This window comes from Quercus suber, unplaced genomic scaffold, assembly GCF_002906115.3.
Source record: "Quercus suber isolate HL8 unplaced genomic scaffold, Cork oak 2.0 scaffold_190, whole genome shotgun sequence".
NCBI classification, from domain to species: Eukaryota; Viridiplantae; Streptophyta; class Magnoliopsida; order Fagales; family Fagaceae; genus Quercus; species Quercus suber.
This window is the reverse complement of record NW_027069648.1, coordinates 136,923-156,936: the sequence shown is the minus strand read 5'-3', so window position 1 is coordinate 156,936 and position 20,014 is coordinate 136,923. Positions and strand designations below refer to the sequence as shown.

The window sequence follows — 20,014 nt, the reverse complement described above, 5'->3', positions numbered from 1 at the left end:
AAGAAAAAGAGGTATATTAGTGTTAGGTTGTGTGAGAGCCCAAGCCCAATACGCACCTATGTGCAGGTCACCTCTTTTTTGTTGATAAATTCAATAGTTAAAATAGGAAAGTGGAAATTTAAATCCTGAACATTTCTACTAAAAAAAAATCAAGAAATGCTAGTTGAGGCTGCGTTTGAATCGGGTGAAAAGCATTTCCGGAAATGCTTTTCACCATTTTCGGATGTTTGGTTGCGCACGGAAAATGCATTTTCCGGAAATTAATTTCCGTTGACCCGTGGTCAAGGCTGAAAACGATTTCACCTTTCATTTTCACTTCAAATCTAATTTTCCGGAAAATTAGAAACAGAGCACGAAGAGAGAGGGAGAGAGGAAGGAAGAAACGGTGAGCCCAGGCGCACTCCACCTGAAGCACGTCCTCGCCGGTCAGATCGCCATCCTCGTCGCCGTCGCCTCCTTCGTCCTTGATCTCGTCGCCTACTTCGTCTCCGATCTCGTCGCCTCCTTCGTCACCGATCGCGCAGCCCTCTCGATCGCACCGCCCTCTCGATCGCGCCAAGATCGTGCCTGCGAGATCGCGCCGAGATCACGCCGTCCTCCTCTGGGTCAGATCATCATCTCCGATCTCGTCGTCGTCTCGATCGCGCCGCCCTCTCGATCTCATCGTCCTCCTCTGTTTTTTTTTTTTTTTTTCCGTTGCGGTGGTGTGTATGGTGGATTGTCCGTGGGTTTTGTGTTATTGTTGTTTTTTTTTTTTTTTGATGAACTGATTGCTGTTGTTGTTGTGGTTGTTGTGTTGTTGTTGTTGTGTTGTTGTTCTGGAATTTGCTGCTGCTGCTGTTGTTGTTGTTACCGGAATTTGTTGCTGGAAATTGTGAAAAAATGGTAGGAAAATAGCATTTTCCTAATAGAACCAAACACATAAAAATATTTTCCACAACAATTTTCCTAATACAACCAAACACTTAAAAATATTTTCTTTTTTCGGAAAATAGCATTTCCGGAAAATACTTATTTTCCGGAAAATATTTTACGACAACCAAACGGACCCTGAGATACAAAAATCTTGACAAGTGACCTTCATTACTAAATGTAACGTAACACATACACACCTAAGTAGTTATATGATCTTCCTTGAAAAAATTGTGAAATTTTTTGTATTTTGTAAGAGATGACTAAACTAAACTAATATCATAGAAAAATTCTTGATTCAATTTTTAAAAGATTTTGTTAATACCATCTTCCATATATAGAGTATTAAAGTTAATAAGTTATATACTATTGAAATTGGAAGATTTATAAATGAGATAATTACTTTTAACCTCTTAAACATTTCAAAGTTTACTTTGAAAAACAATTTCATTTACCAATCGCAATCCTAAGGTATGACTTTTGGCCTTGTCTTTCAAGCGGGGTTTTAAAAAAATAAAATAAACTAATAAAGTAAAGAACGGCCATAATTGTAACATGCCTTTTGTCAAATCGAGTAGAACTAGAACCATAAGTTTGATTTTTTTTTTTTTCAATGATATTCGCTCCTAATAATAACTCTTTATCATCAGACCAAGACACCAATTGGTTTTTGGTGTAGGCAATAATTAAACTCTAAATCTCTTATTTAACCATCAGAGACTTTATTAGTTGAACTAATTAGAACCCCCATAAATTTGGTTCTACAAATGAACAAAGTGAATTTGAATTCAATATCATCCAACTAATATTTAAGGTGATAATCAAATATTAATTCACATCAATTCAGATTTTTTCTTTCTTTCAATAAAGATAATTAATACATTCATTTGGCTTAACACACAACAGAAATATTAGCTACATTCTAATATAAGTGTGTGTTTGGCATTAGAGTTTTACTTAGCTTATTTTTGCTACTATTTATGGGTACTATTGCACTTTTTGTACTATTCATGGATCCTATTGTATTATTTCAGCTAACTTTTATATTTATTTATAGTACTTTCAACAAAAAGTTTTTAGTTTCAACTAAATAAGTTGTTCCCAAACGGACCCTAAATTGAACAAAAATAAAATCAATTTAATTTTTTTTAAGAGAAAAACCAATTTAAATTTGATTTGTTTTATTTTATATCTAGTTTCTTTGGACTCAAGTTATAAGCAACATAGTGGGATATGTACTTGAAAATGCCAAATTTAAAACCTGTTTTTTGTAAAAATATGTATTTGGAATGCCAAAATTTCAATATTCATTTTTAGATGAAATGTTCATTTGAAATAACCAAATTAAAAGTTCAAACCAACTAGTCTCTAATGGAAATATATTTAGTTCAAATTTAAACCAATTTTTTGAAATTTTTACAAAATTCAAACAATTAAAACTGATTATATTATTTCTGATTGGCTAGTTTGTATGACATGCCAAATACCTCTTTACTATGTTGTCAAAAATAAAAATAAAAATCTTTATGGCATCAATAAGAAATATAAAGGACAAACTGAGAAAGGAAGTATTACCTTGTTGACTTGGCTATAAAAGAAGGAAAATAAAAAAAAATAATAATAATAAATCAGTGTGTGGAAGAACTAATACCTTTGGAAACACCAAAAAGCTTCAATGTAACTTCAAACAAGTGCAATAACTTGATAAATAATCACTTTCAAATATATGATAGGTATATATATGTTGGTTGGGAAAAGTTGAGGTTGAAAGAGAAAGGGAGTGAACAATGTTACATTGTCAAACTAACTATACCAAATATATATATATATATATTATTTTAAAACAAATAATAATAAAAAACTTCAGCTGAAAGCAAACAAGAAGGGATATATTTTTCAAAGGTAGATGCGTTCACAACAAGGAAAATAGATGGTCCATCATGGTAGGCTAAGAAAGTGACTTTGAGAGAACATTTTAACCGCCCACCAATAACCAAACTACATATAACATAGTAATAAAAGGGAACAAAGTAAAATGCTAACATCTTAAACAGCAGAAACAGGCACCTCCCAACTCTCTTTGTTCTGTTCTTTCTCCTTTGGGTCAAAATTGCACCTCTTTTGGGTATCATTACCAAACCACCATGAACCTTAAGATATGTTGGGCAGTCCATGGACCTTAGGAAGAGGAGAGAAAGGCAAAAGAATAAAGAAAAAGAGGTATATTAGTGTTAGGTTTTGTGTGAGAGCCCAAGCCCAATACGCACCCATGTGCAGGTCACCTCTTTTTTTGTTGATAAATTCAATAGTTAAAATAGGAAAGTGGGAATTTAAATCCTGAACATCTCTACTAAAAAAAAATCAAGAGATGCCAGTTGAGATACAAAAATCTTGATAAGTGATCTTCATTACTAAATGTAACGTAACACATACACACCTAAGTAGTTATATGATCTTCCTTGAAAAAATTGTGAAAATTTTTGTATTTTGTGAGAGATTACTAAACTAAACTAATATCATAGAAAAATTCTTGATTCAATTTTTAAAAGATTTTGTTAATACCATCTTCCATATATAGAGTATTAAAGTTTAATAAGTTATATACTATTGAAATTGGAAGATTTATAAATGAGATAATTACTTTTAACCTCTTAAACATTTCAAAGTTTACTTTGAAAAACAATTTCATTTACCAATCGCAATCCTAAGGTATGACTTTTGGCTTTGTCTTACAAGCGGGGTTTTAAAAAAAATTAAAAAATAAAATAAAATAAACTAATAAAGTAAAGAACGGCCATAATTGGAACATGTCTTTTGTCAAATCGAGTAGAACTAGAACCATAAGTTTGATTTTTTTTTTTTTTCAATGGTATTCGCTCCTAATAATAACTCTTTATCATTAGACCAAGACACCAATTGGTTTTTGGTGTAGGCAAGGATTGAACTCTAAATCTCTTATTCAACCATCAGAAACTTTATTAGTTGAACTAACTAGAACCACCATAAATTTGGTTCTACAAACGAACAAAGTGAATTTGAATTCAATATCATCCAACTAATATTTAGGGTGATAATCAAATATTAATTCACATCAATTTATATTTTTTCTTTCTTTCAATAAAGATAATTAATACATTCATTTGGCTTAACACACAACAGAAATATTAGCTACATTCTAATATAAGTGTGCGTTTGGCATTAGAGTTTTACTCAGCTTATTTTTGTTACTATTTATGGGTCTTATTGCACTTTTTGTACTATTCATGGATCCTATTGTATTATTTCAGCTAACTTTTATATTTATTTATAGTACTTTTAACAAAAAGTTTTTAGTTTCAACTAAATAAGCTGTTCTCAAATGGACCCTAAATTGAACAAAAATAAAATCAATTTAATTTTTTTTTTAAGAGAAAAACCAATTTAAATTTGATTTGTTTTATTTTATATCTAGTTTCTTTGGACTCAGGTTATAAGCAACATAGTGGGATATGTAGTTGAAAATGCCAAATTAAAAACCTGTTTTTTGTGAAAATATGTATTTGGAATGCCAAAATTTCAATATTCATTTTTAGATGAAATGTTCATTTGAAATAACCAAATTAAAAGTTCAAACCAACTAGTCTCTAATGGAAATATATTTAGTTCAAATTAAACCAATTTTTTGAAATTTTTACAAAATTCAAAACAATTAAAACTGAGTATATTATTTCTGATTGGCTAGTTTGTATGACATGCCAAATACCTCTTTACTATGTTGTCAAAAATAAAAATAAAAATCTTTATGGCATCAATAAGAAATATAAAGGACAAACTGAGAAAGGAAGTATTACCTTGTTGACTTGGCTATAAAAGAAGGAAAATAGGAAAAAATAAATAAGTTGATTAAAAAGGTAAACAAATATTTATAGATCCCACAATGATTATAATTCTTTTTAAAAAAATCCATACAATTATGTTTTGTTTTTTTTTATGGATGTTCTTCAAATATGTACACTAAGAGTACACTAAGAGGGCATTTGGTTTGCCATGATATTGCATTACACCGTAATATTATGTTATTATAATCTTACATTAATGTAATCTCAATACAATAATATAACATTGCATTGTTTAGGAAGGTGATAGGATTAAGATGATGTAATATATTTTATAATTTTAAATTATGGTAATGTTATAAAAAATGACAAAGTTTGACTACAAAATTAGTTGTATCCTTAGACTACAATCTTATTCAATATTTTTTTTTTTGTGATGAATTTTAACAAATCCACCATTGGATTACATCTTCTTCTTATATACTTCATGCTTACATAATTTTTAGAAAATTAAAGATCAATAGTTATGTCATTAATAAATTATTTAAATTACAAGTTTTTATAGTTTAAAATTATGTATAAAATATATGCTTACAGATCATATGGTAAATAATATCCAATTGACACAAAATTTGACATGTGCATTAAGAGCGTAAAGAACAAGCAATTGAATGGTTAGATTTTCAAAATATTTAGTAATATTTATTTTATTAAGTAAGGTTGTAGCTTTAGGCTACAACCAATTTTATAACTAAATTTTTTCCTATAAAAAATAAAATAAATCAAAAACTTTAATGTCATAAAGAAAAAATTTAGCTACAAAATTAGTTACAGCCTTGGACTACAATCTTATAAAATAAAATAAACATTATTATATATTTTAAAAATCTAATCGTTGAATTGCATGTTCTTTATGCTCTTAATACACATGTCAAATTTTGTATTAATCAAATAATATTTACTATACGATCTATAAGCTTATTTTTTATGTTTAATTTTAAACTACAAAAACTTGCAATTTAAACAATTTATTGATGATATAGTTATTGATCTTTAAATTTTTAGAAATTTTGCAAACATAGAGAATATAAAAAGAACATATAATCCGATGGTGAATTTGTCAAAATTCACTTTCAATAAAAATATATTAAGAAAGGTTGTAGTCTAAGGCTACAGTCAATTTTATAGTTAAACTTTATTCATGTTATATCATCATAATGTGCATCACATCAAGAGCACATTACAGTTGAACTAAACACCCCTAAGTTGTTTTATTCATTTTGATGATTGTTCTTCAAGTATGAGCTTTTTATCAAATTTATTGTTTTTCATTCTCAATTGTTATGAATTATGGAGTACATCTATCTTGTAAGAAATCACAAGATAGATGTACTTCATCTGGTTGAATAAGAGTTCTAAACTTTAATTTCTGACTACACCAAAAATCGATCGGTGTCTTAGTCTTATGATAATGAGTTATCTTCAGGAGCAGACATCATAGATTAAAACTCTCTTTAAAAAAAATAAAAATAAAAAATCTTGTAAGAAATTAGAATGACAAGAGAGATGACGAAATGCAATCTCTCTACCTCCAGCTCGTTTCTCGTTTGGTTATTTTAATAAAAATAAGTTGAAATCTCGTGCATTAGATCATGAATTTATTGAGAAATAATAACTAAAAAAATCTCATTTAAAGTACTAACCAACTCATAATGACATTTGTAAGTGGATTTTATTTTATTTTTCAATAATAATAATGAAAAAAGGAATTGAAAATATTTTTTGCCTTTGAAAAGTAGCTAAATACCTTTTTATACACCACATTTTTAGTCAACGGCCATGGTCTCCCTTGGCTTTTAAACATTTCCCTCCTCCCTCTTATAATTTTTATTAAAAAAATAAAAAATATATATAAAAATTTACTAATGGTATTCCACCATTGTTTTTGGTGCAACCTTATTCGTCTTTGTCATTATTCTTTAACAAAATAATTTAGATATTTATTACTTCTTATTCGAGACAAAACAATGTACGATTGATTATGATTGAAGTCAGGAATTGGGCTTTTATCGGTTGTCATGGCTTATCAAAATTTCAAAGAAAAACTATTCCAGGAATAAGAAGTTAAGACATTTATTTCAAGTAGAAATCCTAATTCAATTATGTTTAAGCCTTTAAGGTATATGATTTTGATGAAATCCTACCTAAATGAAAAGCACTTCCTAGTTCTCCCAAAAAAAAGAAAAAGAAAAAGAAAAAATGCACTTCCTAAAATGAGAAAATCATTGTTTATTTGAGATTTACTTATTTGGCTGAAACTGAAAACGTTTACTTAAAATACTGTAGATAAAAATAAAAACTAGCTGAAATAGTACGGTAAAACTCATAAATAATAACAAAAATAAACTAAATAGTAAGATAAGTTAGTAAAAATAATCCATTCCATCCGGGCGGAATATGTTACATGTCAAAGACTTAACCAGACCTTCCCCTTGGCCTTGTAGCAGTGAACTCTGAAAGAGTTCCAAATCCAACTCAAGCACAAAGTTACTCTTAGAGCTGCGTGCATTGACATTGACAGAGAGGGATAACATATATGGATAAGATGACAGGTATACCTGCCACTAGTTTCTAATTAACTTGTTGAGATTTAATATAGATTTTTAAGAAGTTTTTGATTTTTTTTTGTGAGGTCATAGAAATTTTGTTCTAACCTAATTTAAGTGTTTGTGCTTGAAGTTTCCTCCTTGACACTTAATCTCTAGTCCTTATCCTTTACACATTACAAAACTTGTACTTGTAAAGTAACTATCACGTTAATAATAAGTGGTGATTGATAAAATAACAAACCTAAACTATGTATTAAATTGACAAGAACAATTTAATTAAAAAAAAGGCTGATGAGAACAAAAAAAATGTGTTTGATTGATTTTTTTTTTGGTGTATCCAAAAAATTTATAAAGTAGTAGGGGAAAGTACACAATTGCAATAGAAGGAAAATTGATAAGAACAATTAAGTTGTTTTTATCCTAAAAAAATTGTCAATTAAAGAGGATATCCATTTGGCACAATCTCGACCCATTTGGTAATTAAAGATGAAATCCTCTTGGCAAAGTTGGCATAATCTATTTTCTAAATCCAACTTTTATTATATAGTAATATATATATATATATAAATTAAAAAGGGGTAAGAATATAAAAAGTACACAATTGCAATAGAAGGAAAATTGATAAGAACAATTAAGTTGTTTTTATCCTAAAAAAATTGTCAATTAAAGAGGATATCCATTTGGCACAATCTCGACCCATTTGGTAATTAAAGATGAAATCCTCTTGGCAAAGTTGGCATAATCTATTTTCTAAATCCAACTTTTATTATATAGTAATATATATATATATATAAATTAAAAAGGGGTAAGAATATATTAATTGAATTTGTAAAATTTCTTATCCATATTAAAAAAAATATCAAAAATCAATCGTAGTACTAAAAATTTGAAAACATATATATATATATATATATATATATAGACATAAAGGACATTAAGATAAATTCATTGGACTCTAATGTACCAAACACATCATAATATTTTTCAGAATTAATTTTACAACTTGGTCCCCCTAAAAAAAAAATTTTACAACTTGTTAACGTGTTAAGAATTTGACACAAAGGCAAAACATTACAAAAAAATAACCACTGTTTTGCTTTTGGATTGAAATTTTTGATCGAATTTTTACTAGTTGTCAATGGAGTAACATTACTTTTATTTGGCTCATTGATAAAGTAACATGTGCATCAATTTCACATTCACTAAACTTATTGCAAACGAGTCAAGAGACTTATTGAAAACAAGTCAAGAGTTTTATAATTCAATTTTCTTTTTGATAGGTTAACAATTTATTATGTAAGTATTATAACTCAACTTATTGATACTTTTTAATAATTTTAAAAATATTCAAAATTCAAATCTTTCCATTCGGTTCTTTCAATAAATAAAACTTTTCAAAACTACCAAAAAAAAAAAAATAGAAACATCATGGTACGATCAAACTGGCAAAAATCTAGTCTTTAAATGTATGAGATATTGCGCTTGTGGGGCGTGTCACTTGTCAGTGTTTTAAGACCAAAAGAGTTACAGAACCCCACAAACTCAACTTTGCCTCCACATCCAAACCCTCGTATAAAAAAAAAAAAAGCAGCCTTCTTTTTTGATCCCTACAACTTTACTCTCTCTCACTCTCTCATATTCTCATGGAAGCCCTTGCAAGTTCTGTGTTCACCTCCAAGTTCCCAGAGACATGTAGTCCATCCTCTTCGATCAGAGCTCCAAATAAGCGAATTGGGTCTCTCAAAATCTCTGAAACTCCTCACTTTCCTGGCTTTCGTGCTCTTGCTCTCGCACGTGAGGTTCCAGGTGGTGATAGTGAAGAGGCCGGGCCTTTGAATAATGGGTCTGGCTTAGTTTCTGAAGAAAGTTTTTCTTTTTCTCAACGTATAAAAAAAAAAAAGCAGCTTTCTTTTTTGATCTCTACAACTTTACTCTCTCTCTCACTCTCTCATATTCTCATGGAAGCCCTTGCAAGTTCTGTGTTCACCTCCAAGTTCCCAGAGACATGTAGTCCATCCTCTTCGATCAGAGCTCCAAATAAGCGAATTGGGTCTCTCAAAATCTCTGAAACTCCTCACTTTCCTGGCTTTCGTGCTCTTGCTCTCGCACGTGAGGTTCCAGGTGGTGATGGTGAAGAGGCCGGGCCTTTGAATAATGGGTCTGGCTTAGTTTCTGAAGAAAGTTTTTCTTTTTCTCAGGTAATTCATATCATTGCCCTGTGTGTATGGCTTGTTTGTGTTTAAAGTTCTGAACTTTGGGTTTTCCCATTTGTTGATTTTGTGTTTGGGTGCTGTGAAAGTTGAGGGAAATATGAAAAATGGGAAGTTTGAATGTTATTGTTTTCATAGGTGTTTGGATGTTTGGTTAAATATGTATGGACAATGCGCATTGCTGAGTTATTAGGTAGTCATTGAACTTTTATGAAATTCTGAAAAGTTATGAAATTTATAGCAACTTGGTGGTGGATTAAGAATTGTTTGATTTCCATTGAGTTTTAAAATTTTTGGTAAAAAATGAAAGAATTTATATTTTAATTGGACCCCTCTTTCTGAATGTCTAATGGATGTGAAAATTCATGGAAATTAAGGCTACAGTAGAAGATTTCATGTTTTATGGACCTAAGGTATTGCGAGTGAAGAGATACGAACATAAGTAAATTTTAAAATTTGTGAGTACAATTTAAAAAATATCAAGATTTCTCTGTCATTGTGTATCAGAGCAGGCCATATAACCTGTCAGAATGTATTGCTCATAGTCATCTGTTTTCAGCCAGTTGCTAATATGTATCAGCTAATACTCTGTGATATATAGTTGTTGTATGGTTAGCATTCTGGAAAGGGTAAACTTAGGTATAGTTCCTTAGGTGTTACCTTAGGTTCCCCAAATTCAACCATGTGATTGCATTGACCACTGAACCATATGTTTGAATTTAATTTTCTTCAGAAGAGAGAACACTATTTTTGTTACATTGGTGAATATAATCATGTGTTTGAATTCAATTGGGGAACCTAAAGAACAACACTTAAGGAATTGTACCTAAGCTTTGCTTTTGCCCATCTAGAAATACCTTTCTGAGTTTGAGTGCTAATAAAGCCTTAGTGTCATCAGGTTGGCCACAATCATTTTTAAGTTGTACACTTGTGCAGTTTGGCATTGGTTGAAAGTTAAATTTGTGGGTAAATTGGTAAGGGTGCCAATTTATGATCGATTGGTTTGGGGATCCTCAGATCTGGCATATGCCCTTTTCGATATTAAACCAAGTGATATCATGGCATATGATACCTATTTCAGCTTCATTGTCATTCATCTAATTTCAAAATGTGAGTTGAGCTTCCTATATATATTGACTATTTTCACTTCTTTTTTAATTTTGATGTAGACAAGGCAAGTTGCTTTTTTACGATTTGCATTTTGTGTTTGTTTGTCTATTATCATTTTTGTTTAATTTTAGTGTGGAAAAGAGAGGCAAGTTGCTGTATTGACTATTTTATGTTGCTATTTGGCTATATTGCATATGAAAGCTTAAATTTGAAATTTGGGAATTATGGGTGGTAGCATGAATTCTTGTCTTTCTTTATCCAAGTTGCAACTGGGGCCACCTAGTGTCTATGTAGTTTATGACTAGAAGGCAGTTGTTTGGAGCATAAATTTATGAAATATTATGAAAATGTTGTAATTTATGAGCTTAGTTGTGATATTGGTGCATTCCATATCTCTCAATAGAAGTTATTATTTATCAAAAAAGAAATATTAAGGAAATGTCTTTGATGCTGGACTGTAATCAATACCTTTTGTGTTTGTAATTTTAATATTTTTGAAAGTTTTCATTTTATGCTAAAAAGAGGTCCTCCGACAAGCAGCCGAGTACTTATCCCTTAACACGGGACCTCGGAAGGCTCTTTGCACTGGTAGAGGATCTGATAGAAACAACGGCATCTCAGACAACCACAGCTTTTGTCCTTACATTAGGGACCCCATAAAGCTCTTGGCTCGCGATGGTGCCTACACGCTACCCACACACCCCTCTAATTACTTATCAAAAAAAATTCAAAATATGCATTTTACTTTTCAAAGACTAGAGAAGAAACATGTTTTCTTAAAACAGGATGTTGATTTAGGCAATGTGGGAAGCTTGGGGGTTTCATTCTTGGCATATTTACAATTTTCTATTTTTCCAAAGAAAGGGTAAAGGATTTTGAAGGATGTCTCTACTCATAGCCTATAGTTCTGCTATGTTCCTTCTTGATACATGAAGCGTCTAATTTACCATAATATTGACAATGAATGGATATCATATTGGCTTAGCTGTAATGGCCTTCTTTGTGTTGTGAAGGATAATTTAAATCACAATCAAAGTAGTGAGAATGATGCAGATGAGGGACAAAAAGGGGACATGCCTCTTATAGCCCCAGGTGGAAGTGTAGCTGGAGGTGGAACCAGAGCTGGGCTATTTCGAACACCAATTTCCGGTGGAGTGCAGAGTGCAACCTCAGCTCATGGTTTACCTCGACCAGCCTTAGCAGTTCGCAATCTGATGGAGCAGGTAAATATTTGCTATTATTTTGTTCTAAGATATTATTCACTCTTGTAAGTTGTTTCTTTCTTACCCTTTGCTGGTGTCATCTTTGGGTCGCATATAATAGTGGCTTACCCATCTTAATTTTTGTCATTGTGTTGTTTGTCAACTTCTGAAGCATCTTGCTTTGTAATTTAAGGCCAGATTTGCTCATTTGTGCACTGTGATGTCTCGGATGCACCACCGACGAGAAGGGTATCCATTTGGTTCTTTGGTTGATTTTGCACCTGATTCAATGGGGCGTAAGTCATTGAATTTCTAGTAGTTAGTTGAATGATCCAGTCTCTTATTCCTCTGTAAAATTTAGCTTGTGGTTTGCATATATTGTTGAACCTTTTGTTTCCTACCAATGCCTTACTGGGAAGTATACTGTCATTCCCTAACTGTGTTCTTGTCCGTCATAAACAGTAACTTAATGGTTCAGACTTCAGACTGTTTAGTGGGCCTTTGTTGCATTAAGAATATGGCCCTCTGGTTGGGCTGTTGATAGTCATTTGTTTATTTATGAAGATCATTCATGTGTGATTTTTTTGATTTGTCATTTGTGGCACATTGTATTTACAGATCCAATATTTTCATTTTCACCATTAGCCATCCACACACGGAATTTGTTATTTGACCCAAGATGCACGCTTGTTGTGCAGGTTAGTTATTTGATCTTTTCTCTCATTAATTGTATTTGGGAAAGTTTCTGTTCTCCATTTTTGACAGTTAAGTTTCATAGATACCTGGATGGAGTGGCTTGTCAAATGCAAGGGTAACAATTTTTGGTGATGTCTACCCACTTTCAGAGAATGAACAGGTGAGTTTGCAATTGATATGTTAGGAAGGACATATTGTGGTATGCCTGAAAAAAGTTGGAAGTTTATGTTTTTCTTCTTCTTCAGTAAGAATGCTTTGGAAAACAAAGCATGGGTGATGGGACCCATTATAAGCTGGCATATGACATGATCTTAGAAAATAGTTGGAATTTACTGTTTCTTTTTACTTAAAAAATTAATAATTTTGGTTGATAATATTTTACAAATCAGTTATTTTTTGGTTACCATCTCTGGGCAATACCCTTTTTTTGTGTGACTCATTGCATAGATAGTCCTATCCCATAAATCTGGGAATGAATAATTGTAAGTTTGGAGGACCAGATATCCTAAAAGTAAGTTTGGAGCAGCTACTGCTGTTCTCAAATTTCTTTCATTCCCCTCACCCCCTAGAATGATAGAAAATGCTGTTTTAACACTGGAACGATTGTATTGCTAGGAATGGGCTCATAAGCAATACATAGCAAAGCATCAACAAGGGCCTTCTCAACAGTGGGGGAACTTTTACTATTTTAGGATGCAGAACATAAGGTTTGTCATCAGTTTCTTGTGACTTGATTGATATATTCACTTTATGCTTATTCTGTAACAAATGTTACACATGATTATTTGAGTTTGATTTATGATATAATTTGTAGCTTTTTTATACTCAAACTACCACATTGGGATGGGGGGTTATTTTCATGGAGGAGGAGCCTCTGAAAGCTTTCTATGATAGGTGCTTGCAGGGACTATTCTTTTAGGCTCTTAGGGCGTGGACAATAGGTAGATTATGAACATCAGTTCTCAGTGCCTTCTTAACCTGAATCTTATAGGAAGATGAAACTTAATCAGAAAGATAGTATACAATTGAGAAGAATCATTAACTTCCCTTGAATCCCACGTCCACCTGGCCATCTTCAAATCTATGACCATAGAACTATCAAAGCACCACCTCCCAAAAGCCCAACAGATCCCAAACCCAAACCTAATCTTCTCTGAAATGCAAGGGTAACAATTTTTGGTGATGTCTACCCACTTTCAGAGAATGAACAGGTGAGTTTGCAATTGATATGTTAGGAAGGACATATTGTGGTATGCCTGAAAAAAGTTGGAAGTTTATGTTTTTCTTCTTCTTCAGTAAGAATGCTTTGGAAAACAAAGCATGGGTGATGGGACCCATTATAAGCTGGCATATGACATGATCTTAGAAAATAGTTGGAATTTACTGTTTCTTTTTACTTAAAAAATTAATAATTTTGGTTGATAATATTTTACAAATCAGTTATTTTTTGGTTACCATCTCTGGGCAATACCCTTTTTTTGTGTGACTCATTGCATAGATAGTCCTATCCCATAAATCTGGGAATGAATAATTGTAAGTTTGGAGGACCAGATATCCTAAAAGTAAGTTTGGAGCAGCTACTGCTGTTCTCAAATTTCTTTCATTCCCCTCACCCCCTAGAATGATAGAAAATGCTGTTTTAACACTGGAACAATTGTATTGCTAGGAATGGGCTCATAAGCAATACATAGCAAAGCATCAACAAGGGCCTTCTCAACAGTGGGGGAACTTTTACTATTTTAGGATGCAGAACATAAGGTTTGTCATCAGTTTCTTGTGACTTGATTGATATATTCACTTTATGCTTATTCTGTAACAAATGTTACACATGATTATTTGAGTTTGATTTATGATATAATTTGTAGCTTTTTTATACTCAAACTACCACATTGGGATGGGGGGTTATTTTCATGGAGGAGGAGCCTCTGAAAGCTTTCTATGATAGGTGCTTGCAGGGACTATTCTTTTAGGCTCTTAGGGCGTGGACAATAGGTAGATTATGAACATCAGTTCTCAGTGCCTTCTTAACCTGAATCTTATAGGAAGATAAAACTTAATCAGAAAGATAGTATACAATTGAGAAGAATCATTAACTTCCCTTGAATCCCACGTCCACCTGGCCATCTTCAAATCTATGACCATAGAACTATCAAAGCACCACCTCCCAAAAGCCCAACAGATCCCAAACCCAAACCTAATCTTCTCTGAATCACACCTTAAATACCCCACTCACCACTGACACCTCTTATGGCCTGGGATTTCAGAATCCACAACCTGTCCCCATTCCATGATCTAATATTCCCACAACCTCAAGGTGAACACCCTATCAATCCCATAAAACCTGCCAACTAAACTAAATCACCATCAAGTTGTCTGCAGTGCTGCACCCATTGGGAGCCCCAAAGCACATTGAAAGCCAAACCTGCTGCCATTGAGCACCCCAACACAAAAAGCCTTCTCATTGCCTGCTGAACATCACAACATCTAAGAACCCTAAATTGGACACTGCCATCTTTCTGTTTTCTTTTCTTAACATACCTCACCCCTCACCCACCACCTCCTCAAACCCAACCAATCATCTATATTACCGTGATCAAGCTCCACCCAAGCTGCCACCAATACCCTTTTCACAGCCCCATCATTTAGAGGGGCTTGTGTAGAAATTCTGTTGTAAAAATATAACCATGGGGATGGAGCCATGGTGTTGAACCCATGACTCAAACCATTTGAAAGGTGGATTCATGCTAATTGATTGGGGTTTGTGCAGGTGTTGTAAACATTTGTTGTGGCAGAGTGAGAAGTGGGAGGAGTGCTTGGTCAGCAGCTAAGCCTGTGACCTATTAATTGCCAAAAAACACATTCTCACCATCTGTCAGGACCCAAGTCACCCAAATCCTAACTCAAGGTTCTTGAACACACACACACACAGAGCACCCCTTTGAGGTTGAATTTTGAGTCCCTTTAAACTCTTAACATTGAAACTTTTACCTTTTCTAGGTTGTTTTTTCATGTACGTGTGCTATTAGAGAGCTTAGTTAACAAAGATGGATGAAGGAGATGAATTGAAACTCTTTTAGAAGTTCAGGGTTTTTAATTGAAACAATTAGAAGTTTTGGGCTTAATTCTTACCAACCAGAAAATCTGGGAGGAATGACATTATTTCCCCAGAATAATAAGAGGTAGTTATAATCAAGATACAACTCTTGAGTAAAAACAGCTTAATATGATTAAATGGAACTATGTATTAGGCATTGCCATTTATCTTTGAAATAACTAGATGATATCCCGCGCGATGCACGAACTACTTTACAATCTCATTTGAAATCATTTTTATGTATATTAAAATCTACATATAATACTTAATACTTATTTTTTTGTATAATATTTATGTTTGTCCACAATATTGTTAAATACTTTGAAACTTGATTTTTTTTAATTCATAATTTATTTTAAAAAATTGTATAACATTGTACGATTATAATATATTATAATATTTATTGTTAAAAGTAGATTTTATTTTTCAAAGTGATTAAATGATTTTGAAATCTACAAATAAGAATTTAAAATATAAAATACTTTTATATCCTAAAATTACATATATTTAAGCAACCTATCAAACACTTTCTCAACCACCCTATTCTCACAACCAAATATGGAGACCTTGATTACAAACACCCAATTAATTATTTCAATGAAATTAAGGAAATCATTTGTAAGTATCAATATAAAGAGAACGTAATTAAACAAAGGAAAATTTGCTAAAAACACATTCATTTATTAAAATTCAATTGGCTTTAGTTGGGCTTCCGTATCCTTTAAAAAAAAGTGAAAAATACTTTTAAGTCACCGTTGATTTTTGTTTTTATCACTATGGCTACATACAAAGAAACCTATAAATTATGAATTCTAACACAAAATTATAATATATATATATATATATAAATAACTTCATAAATAATCAATTAGAATGTTTCTTTTTCTTTAGTTCTAAAATAAAATACATTTATAACTTTCCCAAACCAAAATCTCAAACACCTAAAGACTCCAAGTGAATCATAACCTTCACAAAATCTACAATGTCTGACTTCAACATCAAAACCGTAAGCTACTGTTACTGAATAAAAAACGCAAGTCCCCTTCATTGGTCATAGCCTACTCATATGAGTTACACGATCAAATGATACTGCAACGTTAGAGTTTTGTAGGTGTCATTGAAAGGTTGAAGCTAAATGACATCATTTTTTGTTTAAGTGTATTTTAGATAGGATGGTATGGAAGGCTATGGACATGTGTATATAAAGGAGTAAAAGTGAAAATGACGAATGGAAATGCAAAAAGTTTTTTGCGTGTGTAAGAGATGGAAAGTCTTGAAACATTGAACCACATGAAATAAATAGTAGTTTTAAAACATTGAATAAAAAATGTAACAAAAATTAGTCTTGAAACATTGAACTAAAGGAAATAAAGAGTCTTCACTTTTAAATTTGTTATTATCTCTTTCCATAAATTTAAGCAACCTACCAAATACTTTCTCAACTACTCTATTCTCACAACCAAATATGGAAACCTTGATTACAAACACCCAATTAATTATTTCAATGAAATTAAGGAAATCATTTGTACGTATCAATATAAAGAGAATGTGATTCAACAAAGGGAAATTTGCTAAAAACATATTCATTTATCAAAATTCAATTGGCTTTAGTTGGGCTTCCGTATCCTTTAGAAAAAAGTGAAAAATACTTCAAGTAACCATCAATTTTTGTTTTTATCACTATGGCTACATACAAAGAAACCTACAAATTATGAATTCTAACACACACACACACACACACACACAAAAAAAAAAAAAAAAAAGGAAAAAAAAAAGAAACATAAAAAAAAAAAAAAATGAAAAAAAAAAAAGCTAACTTCATAAATAATCAATTAGAATGTTTCTTTTTCTTTTTCTTTAGTTCTAAAATAAAATACATTTATAACTTTCCCAAACCAAAATCTCAAACACCCAAAAACTCCAAGTGAATCATAACCTTCACAAAATCCACAATGTCTAACTTCAATATCAAAACCATAAGCTATTGTCACTAAATAAAAAGCACAAGCCCTCTTCATTGGTCATAGCCTACTCATACGGGTTACGATCAAATGATATTGCAACATTGGAGTTATGTAGGTGTCATTGAAAGGTTAAAGCTAAATGACATCATTTTTGTCTAAGCGTATTTGAGATAGGATGGTATAAAAGGCTATGAACACGTGTATATAAAGGAGTAAAAGTGAAAAGGATGAATGGAAATACAAAAAGTTTTTTGTGTGTGTGTGAGAGATGGAAAGTCTTGAAACATTGAACCACATGAAATAAATAGCAATCTTAAAACATTGAATAAAAAATGTAACAAAAATTAGTCTTGAAACATTGAACCAAAGGAAATAAAGAGTCTCCATTTTTAAATTTGTTTTTATCTCTAATATGGCTTAAGGGTATCTCAATTCTCTTCATAGAGTGCGCCATATGGCAGAACCTCATACTCTTTCACATGAAGTCTTTGCTTTTATATATATATTGATATTGATTAGATGTTAAGATATTGATGCAATAACATTTCTCCAATGACATTGGCATTTTCTTTTTCTGTATCTTGATTAAACGAAGAAAAGCATGCCTTATGAAACACCTCATCTATTTTTTGTCAATGTGTGTTAACCATTAATTCTTGCATCTGTTATGTTATCTACTTTTATGAATTCTAAGCTGCAGTAAATTGGCTGGCATATCCAATGACTTTTTCTCCCAACCTCATTGCACTTCATTGTAATAATTTTGTCTGGGAATTCCAATTGAACTAGTAGCAGCAAATGCATGACAGCGCAAGCATGATGAACTTATAAAATTTGTTCCTTGGTGCCAGTGACATATATTTCATTGGAGGTTTTGGAACTGTTGCCTGGGTTGATGTAAAGGAATATGAGATGCTTCATCCTGATAAGATTGCAGTTGATGGAGGCGAGCAAAACCTGAAGGTAAAATTATGGAATTTTTTGAAAGCCACCCAAAAAGGGCGGAGTTGGGGGGATAGGGGGCGAGAAGAGGATGATGAGTGTTCTTTAGTCTCTTGACATGTATTATTACTTATCTTATTGTCAGTATGATCATTGTTAGTGTTGAATTGTCTTGCATGTCACCATTATATAGAGATTATTTTGCTTCAACAGTGAAGTGTTCTGTTATTTTTAATATACCTGAGAAAGATTAAAGGTCCTTTTCAGCACGCTGTGTTTTTCCTGTCTGTTATGTTTATGTCCTTCTGTAGTAATTATCAACTTGTGTGGCATCTTCAATCAGATAATTTGGTTTAGCTTGTAGATTTTGCTTGATGCTTTATTAATAAATGCAATTTTATGTGTTTTACTTTGTATTATTTGGCACTTGATTGGTTTAACTTTTTGCTCCTTTAGGAACTGAATGCAATATTTTCAAAGCCCCTGAAAGAGCTTTTGTCCGCTGAATCTGAGGTAGATGATGCTGCTCTTATATCAATAGACAGCAAGGGAACTGATATCCGGGTCCGGCAAGGCGCACAGGTTCTGCTTTCTAGCAACAACCTTTTCTAGAGTTTCCTTTGAAGAAGGGCATACAAATCAATCTTTTTAATTTATTTTGCAGTTCAACATACAAAGAATATCATTTGAAGAAGGGCATGCTGTTGAAACATTAGAGGAAGCCAAGGCTGCTCTTTGGAAACTAATAAACAAAGGCCGAGTATGCAATTTTCAGTAGAAGTTGATTTGCATATGGGGTATCCAAGTTCTTCCTTTTGAGACAACAAGCTCAATCAAGATGATCAATAAGGAGTCTCACATCTGAGAATAATCATTTTTTTTTTTGACTTAACCTACAAATTATGAATTCTAACACAAAATTAAAGGAAAAAAAAAAAAAAAGCTAACTTTATAAATAATCAATTAGAATGTTTCTTTTGCTTTTTCTTTAGTTCTAAAATAAATACATTTATAACATTCCCAAACCAAAATCTCAAACACCCAAAGTCTACAAACAAATCATAACCTTCACAAAATCTACAATGTCTGACTTCAACATCAAAATTGTAAGCTATTGTCACTGAATAAAAAACGCAAGCCCCCTCCATTAGTCATAGCCTACTCATACAGGTTACGATCAAATAATACTGCTACGTGGAGTTATGTAGGTGTCATTGAAAGGTTAAAACTAAATGACATCAGTTTTTGTCTAAGTGTATTTGAGATAAGATGGTATAAAAGGCTATGGACATGTGTATATAGAGGAGTAAAAGTGAAAAGGATGAATGAAAATACAAAGAGTTTTTGTGTGTGTGAGAGAGGGAAAGTCTTGAAACATTAAGCCACATGAAATAAATAGTAGTCTTAAAATATTGAATAAAAAATGTAACAAAAATTAGTCTTTAAACATTGAACCAAAG

At 31.9% G+C, this 20,014-nt stretch overlaps 1 protein-coding gene across 1 annotated transcript; it reads left to right on the top strand.

Annotated features, from left to right (window-relative positions):
• The first annotated feature begins 9,225 nt into the window (after positions 1–9,225).
• On the top strand, positions 9,226–19,439 carry LOC112029711 (uncharacterized). The gene is made up of 9 exons (XM_024062403.2): positions 9,226–9,534; positions 11,670–11,879; positions 12,052–12,154; positions 12,477–12,556; positions 12,637–12,714; positions 13,170–13,261; positions 18,464–18,575; positions 19,011–19,136; positions 19,219–19,439. Exons 1-9 carry the CDS (start codon positions 9,295–9,297, stop codon positions 19,330–19,332), a joined length of 1,155 nt encoding a protein of 384 aa, XP_023918171.2. The 5' UTR covers positions 9,226–9,294; the 3' UTR covers positions 19,333–19,439.
• The last annotated feature ends 575 nt before the right edge of the window (positions 19,440–20,014 follow it).